General features: G+C 37.4%; 1 protein-coding gene across 2 annotated transcripts in view; it reads left to right on the forward strand.

Moving 5' to 3' along the window:
* The window catches only part of Msr1 (macrophage scavenger receptor 1), a 105311-nt gene that overhangs the window by 54187 nt on the left and 43812 nt on the right, over positions 1 to 7312 (forward strand). For both annotated transcript variants that reach the window (XM_017800974.2, XM_017800975.2), the window contains exon 6: positions 4972 to 5052. In XM_017800974.2, coding sequence (XP_017656463.1) covers positions 4972 to 5052 — 81 coding nt within the window. The remainder of the gene's footprint in view (positions 1 to 4971; positions 5053 to 7312) is intronic.

The raw sequence follows: 7312 nt of genomic DNA on the forward strand, positions 1-7312 counted from the left end.
TTGCGTCTTTGTGGTTTACTTTTTGGGCATGAAAAGTTGGTTCCTCTAAGCTTCAGGTTCTCTGTTTTGATTTTATATTGGAGTGGGTAGATTGCTTTTGTCTTCAGGAGTTCCACAGAGGCACAATTCAGATTAGGGTCAGATGTTTTCAGGCTTTCTCCTAAGTTCTGGATCCCTCCAGGAACAATTTTGGCCTCAGGAATTTGGGGGTTGGACTGGCCTGGGAGCCTGGCCCAGGAAAGATACTGGTCTAGGACAGCTGGTGGCCATGCCACCCAGAGATGCAGAGGCAGATGGGGTGGAAGAGGCCCCAAGAACTCCTGGGGACTGCACTGAGGCACTGCGTTGGTCTGTAGGCAAAGGATCAGGAAGAGGAAAGGTCAGGCCCCATGTCCAAGAAAGAGAGTGATGGGTGGTGCAGGCCCGGGGAAGCAGAGGGAGGGGCCAGGCCCAGAACCAGTGCTCCTGGGGCCCAGAGAAGGCACTATGTTGGTCTGGATGAAAAGGATCAGGAAGCAGTATTAGTTCCCCAGGTTTCTGGGGCCTCAAGACAAGGAATGGGGCAGGGCGCAAACTCGGAGGAGAGAATGGCTGCAGAGATGGGAAGGAATCATACAGATTTTTAAAACTTCTTGATGAAATCATACATTTGGGGCACTTTAAATCCTGCTTCCTTTGAATATCAGCAAGAGGCCAAAAGGTAACATGATGCACAGAAGAATTTATTGATATTATTGTATGATAAAAATGTAAGATTTTAAGTAACTAATAGCAATGACAGTTAATACAACAGATACTAAATCTCTTTACTTAATGATTTCCTTTTAATATGGCAAATAAATCACATTTCTTAAAATTGGCAAAATTCTTAAATGATTTCGTTATTTTAAGCCCACTGAAAACATACAAGAGTGAAACAAACACAGCTTCACCCAGACCAAATAGAAATCTCTAGCCCTAAAACAGCTGCAGGATGGTAACACGATGTGAGCATCAGCAAGGCTGGGGAGGACCATTTTCTGAAAGTCACAGAAAAGCACAAGAAATTAGGAATAAAATGATGTTACTTACTTAGTTCCATCTTTCTAAATATCTTTAAAAGATTCAGAGCCAGGCATGGTGCATACTTTTAATCCCTTCACTGGGGAGGCAAAAACAGGTGGATCTCTGTGAGTTGGAGGCTAGTCTGATCTTTATAGCAGTTTGCCTAGGCCTTCATACTGAGACCTTGTCTCTAAACAAAGAAACAAATAAACAACAGCAACAAAAAACCCTAAGAATCTTCTAAATAGCATTATTGTAAGCAGTGGAAAAGTCAAAACAATGGAGAATTAAAACATTAGGTGAGATTAAGAGTTCATGGGAAACAATGTAGCAATAAAGCATAAGACCAGCACACCCAGTTAGAACTACATAAGGAAACTGCCTTATTTCTTACTTTAGAACTCAGATTCCAGATATCATTATATTTCTATACAAATAGGCAGAGATTATCCATTCTGAATGTTATAAAAGTCATACTAATGTATTGGTTGTGGCAAAGGTAATACTCCAGGATGAAAACTGTTATATCATTCCTTCAGTTACATGCAAAGAAACTGAATGCATAGTTAATATTTGGGAGAGTTTCATTTGTTACTGGCAATGAAATTGGAAATAAAATTTCAAAGGCTATGCACCTGGTTCTGATCTGTATGACCCTTTCCTGTCCACATACTAAATTGCCCCTGGAATTTGTACATCTTTTTTTAGATCTTTTCAAAGCCTTGAAAATCATGGATTTTCTTCTGTTTGGGCAACAAAACTCTGGCTGCAAATGGAGTCTTTATGTCTTGCTTGTCCCCTAATGTGCCACTGGGTAGTGATGAATGTACTGGAACTTGCTTAGGGCTATAGATATTAAATCCCCTTTCTGGGTTAGAATTGCAATCTTCCATATACACTGAGAAATACATAGATCTTATGCAGAATTATGACATTTCTCAACACCTAAATATATATTTCTCAACATTAAACTATGATTTATTATTCACTCTCATATTAATGTACATTCAATTGTATATAACTTGCATGATTATGTGGGAAAAATACAGTCAAGCACACACACCACATACGTAGAAGCAATGTTAATGATTGTTGTTTTAAAATGATACTCATTATTTATATTTTCTTCATATATTTTTCTAGAATTTTATATGTCAGAGAGTAAGTAGAATAGCTTCTTATAATAAAGACACAATCAAATATTATTTTCTAGTGCTTAATATGAAGAAAAGGGTACAACGTAGTAATGAGAAGAGTAATACTGTCCTTATCGTCTAAATTTCAAGTTTCATATTAAAAATGGGACAGATCCTAAAAACTGAGATGTGAGAATATCAAAAGAAGCAAAGAAAGTGGGCAGAATCCATGTATCCATGAGGTGATCATTACTTGTGTGGCCTAAACTTATAATTGAAGATGTGGTTAAAATTTGTGGCAAACATTCTTCAAGTACAGATGTGAAATGTAACCACAGCTTGTTCTTCAATGTGTATTTGACAAACATCAGCAATAGAAAATACCTCTTGTAAAAACATCATAATTTCATTGTTTCTTTTTAAATTGAATTTCGGTGATTTTTATACGTTATAATTTGATGGTAATTAGATTCCCCTCCCCATCTGCAATTTACTATAGTCTTATTTTATATATAATAAGGTCCACAGAGTATAATTTTTGTTCTCAAATGTACATCCACTGGAACCAGTTTAACCTACCAAGAATCCTACACTTGAAAGAGACTGTCTCTGCCCCTTGTAGTAACCATTAGCAGACATAGTTTCTTTAGGTAGGGCTGATGCTTCTTATCAAATTACTCAAGTCTGTGCTAGGAATTTTTCTGGTTTGAGCTTGAATGGAATTTGAGCACACTGTCACCGTTGCTGAGTTCCTATGAGTAACTGACCAGCTGGCTGGAAAACTGTTTGCCTGTGATGATCCACCACTTCTGGCTCTGACAATTCTTGTGCCCCCTCTTCCAAAATGACACCTGAGCCTTGGGGGTCAGAAGTTTGATATAGGTGTCCTATTCAGGGATGCTGTACAACCTCTTCATCATTCTTTTTTTAATCATAATTTGTATTTATTCTTTGAATATTTCATACATATTTCATTGTATCATGCTTATGTCCACCCTTCACTCCTGACTTCCAACTCTGCCCAGGAAGCATCTATAACATTTCCCTCCCAATTTGATATCCCCTTTTTATATTAATTATTTAACTAATTATGTAACTAATCAATTTATTAAATCTACTGTGTCCAATTAATGCTTCCATATGCACATGGGCATGGGGTCATTCAGTGGAACATTGGGAACCTATCAGTGACCACACTCTGAAAGAAAAGTGACTCTCGCTTCCCCTGCATCCATCAACTGTTAATAGATTTTCAGCTAGGAGTTGGGGCTTGGCAGCACCTCCTCTCTCCCTGCAGGAATTTTTATCTAGTTTGACCTTGTGCATGTCTTGCACAGACAAATGCAGCTACTGTGAACTCATTTTTACCACAGCTATGTCATGTCCAGAGGAGAGCATTTTACAGTACTCCACCTCATCCTTAGACTCTTACATTCTTTCTGCCACTTTTTCCATGGTTTTCTCTGAACCTTGGGGGAAATGATGTTGCTATAGATGTCCTTATCTATGGCTAAGCACCCACAGCTGTTATTCTTAACACCGCAATCAGTAATGGATTGCTGCATTAACCACTACCTAATGAAATAAGAAGCATCTATGATCACAGCTGGGAGCAGCACAAATCTATGGCTATAAACATAAATACGTAGAAGACAGTTTGACAGCATGACCATTTAGAAAAACAACATAAATAAGTTCTTATCTAGGGACTATGAGTTTCCTAGAAATGGGTTAGGCCATGGTTACAGTATAAAACTCCAGTTTTCTCCTGTGGAGCAGGTCACAGATCCAATCAAAAGTGGTTGGTTATCGCCATTAACAGTAGCATCACTCATTCTGTGTTACATCCAGTTTGTTTCTTTCTTTTGCCATTGAAAAAGAAAATTAAGCATTTTTTGTTTAAACAAAGAAAAGAATAGCTGTCCTACACACTGCAGATGGAAAAAGGCAGGCTGGAACAGATATTTTTAAGTTCTAAAGATACACATAGGATAATCACTCTAAAACGGTGAACATCAAATATGTATTTTACTGGACACAGAAAACTCAAATAACTAAATCAATATGCAAACTCATTATTTGAGGATTACCTAGGAAATTGTAATCAAGGAGCCAGTATTTTCCATGTCATCTCTCCATCAAATTTTGTCTGTATCTAAGGATTTTCCTCAATTTTGGGGAAGTATTTCTCTACCTTGTTGCCTGTCCACACATTATTCTCATTTCTCCAATTATTTTCCCTTCTACTCATTCTTTAAGTTGTCCTCAAATCCCACCCCTTTAACAAAGTATCTCTCCTGTTGTCACTCATGACCACTTTATTCTTGACATAACTGAGCACACAATCAGTTTAAAAAACATTGGTTTTTAGTTGTTTACAGTGCATGAGTTTTGTTCCCATTCAAGTTATTTCAAATGTCTTATATGTTCTTACTCAGACATTTTCTACACAGTATCTAACTCAGTATAATGAAATCTGACTAGTACGTGAACAATATTGATACTATTTTGTGTTGTTATGTATCTTTTTCTTTGATCTCAGGTTCTTAGGAATCAGTAAAGTGTTAACCACACAATATTTAGTACATATTTACATTGTTTAATTTGAATCTATGATATCTTTATCAGTAGAAGGCATTACATTTCTCAATAGCCATTTAGGAAGGTCAGAGTTATTCATGCTGTATTATTGCACAACAAATAGAATAATTTGGATTTCCATAAAAATGTCTTTATAAATAATCTAATTGTCTCTGATTTATAATTATAATAAGCATTTGTTATTTTTAAGGTCCTCCTGGACCTCCAGGTGAAAAAGGAGACAGAGGGCTCACTGGAGAAAGTGGTTCACCTGGCCTTCCTGGTTTAATAGGTAAGGACATAGTAACTACTTAATCATATTACTTTTAGGTTAAGTAATGTGCATCCATGTATCCATGCAGGGGAGAGTGACAGTTTTCTTTCTGTGGTATGTGTGTATAAGTATTTACACATGTTCGGAAAGATGCTGTACACTAACAGCCTGATCACATGACAAATTGAATAGTAAGCATTGACTCTTGATTTGTGTAGAGTGTTAAATGCTTTAGCCTGAGTCGCTAAATGAAGTTGTTCCTGAGTCGGAGAGGTCTAGTTGACTATGTACAGTATAGAGCAGATATAATGTAGGTCACATGTGGAGGAGAATAGGAAGATCTCCTACACATTGAACCGATTTCAAGATGTGATATTCAAGATATAAAAATACATTATTGACTCACAACAGATTGGACTGTAGTTTTTATATATTCCTTGACTGTATATATTTGCTTATATTCACAAAGCCCAAAGGAAAAGTAGTCTAGACTATAGATGCCTTTAACCTGGAATTTCAATGGCTCTATTTTATTTATAGCAAAGCTGTTCCAAATTATTTTTCTCTGCCTATGTTGTAATGTTGAAAGCAATGTTTTGAATGAAGATAATATAAGACACAGAAAACAACAACAACAATAATGTGATTGCCATGGTCTCATGAAATTAAGCGCCTGCATGATGCTTTGAAAATAGAGGAATATATTGTACAGTGTAATCATAACCAGGAAAGCTCAAGCGGCCAAAATTGTATCTACATACCTTGGACTCCATCTTAATATTTCTATTTTTAGGTTACATAAAATGTTCTTCTTTTGATATATGTTGATAAGCCAGAATTATATGAAAAGCACAATTTCAAAAGAGGAAAGGCATGAATGACACTGTTCTGACTTTTACATCATTCTTTCTAACAGCAATATAGAGATATTTACATTTGCATTTTAAAAGATTCAAAAATAACCTTGAATCATCTATCATCTAAATATCTTTCAATCTATATCTAAAGTGTGTGTGTGTGTGTGTGCATGTATGTGCGTGTGTGTATATTTGTACGTGTCTTTGTACATGCCAATGAGTTAGTGGCATTGTGCTTTTGAATTGTTGTGTCTTGATGAGAGTATTTAAAGTTTTTATTCACTAAAGTCCTTCTGCTTGATGAGAGCCCCACAGACCTTAGCAAAATGCATTCATGTCCTATGGAGAGATGGTAACCAGCATTATTGCAGCTCTCAAACCTACTCTCATCAAGAATCAGTCAGCAACACCACTGAAAATTGCAGTTTTCAAAGCCTTATTGTGCAAACATGGGATCTTTGTCTGACTGGCCATACAAAGCATTACCTTGAGAGTATTTTCCCAGTCTTTATAAACTGTAGAAACCTGGGCTATAAGGAGATGTGGAAGTTTCAGCTTTTGTTAATGCCATGAACTGACACCATGTCAAACCAACATACTATGTCTCCTAATAACATTTTTAGTCAGGGTCTCCAAAACAGAACCAGTAGAGTGAATACATATTATAAAAAGGGAATTATTAGATTGACTTACACAGTAGGTGCTGGGTAGTCTGACCATGGTTGTCTTCATGCTAGAGATGCAGAGAATTCTCTAGGCAGAGAATGCTCAGACCATAAGGCTGGCTGGCTTAGCAGTCCTAATTTGGGACTGAAAGTCTAGAAGATTCTTGGAGTGTGTGGTGGTTTAAATGAGAATGTCCCCCACAGGCTCCAAATATTTGAGAATTTTTTCCTCAGCTAGTACTGCCGTTTTGGGAGATCTTAGAAGGTGTAGCCATCATATCACTTGGGGTGGCTTAGAGAGTTCTTAAGCCTTGCCAGATCTCCAGTTGCTCTCTGCTTCCTGTGCTGGCTTGAAGATGTGAGAGCTTAGCTTCTCATACTCCAGCTACCTCTGTCACCTTGCCTCCCCGCCATGATGGACTCTTGCCCCTTTGGAACCATAAGCAAAATAAACTCTTCCTATTTTTAAGTTCCCTTATTCATGGTGTTTCTATCAGAACAATAGAAAAGTAACTAATAGAGAGAGTCACTGATTATCAGTCCATTTTGAAACCTAAGAAAGCTGGAGTCTGATGTCAGGGAGAGATGGCAGCAGCAGTAGGAACAACAGCCAAAAGAGCAGGATACTCACCATTGAGAAGCAAGGACACATATGTGAGCAGCATTGCTCCAGCCTTCTTTCTCTTTCATTCTTGGGCTGCTGGAAGGACATCCTGGAGAGGATCTTCTTCCCACAGTTAAACTTTCTTAGAAATG

Source organism: Nannospalax galili, unplaced genomic scaffold (genome assembly GCF_000622305.1).
Source record: "Nannospalax galili isolate Female #2095 unplaced genomic scaffold, S.galili_v1.0 scaffold242, whole genome shotgun sequence".
Lineage (NCBI taxonomy): Eukaryota > Metazoa > Chordata > Mammalia > Rodentia > Spalacidae > Nannospalax > Nannospalax galili.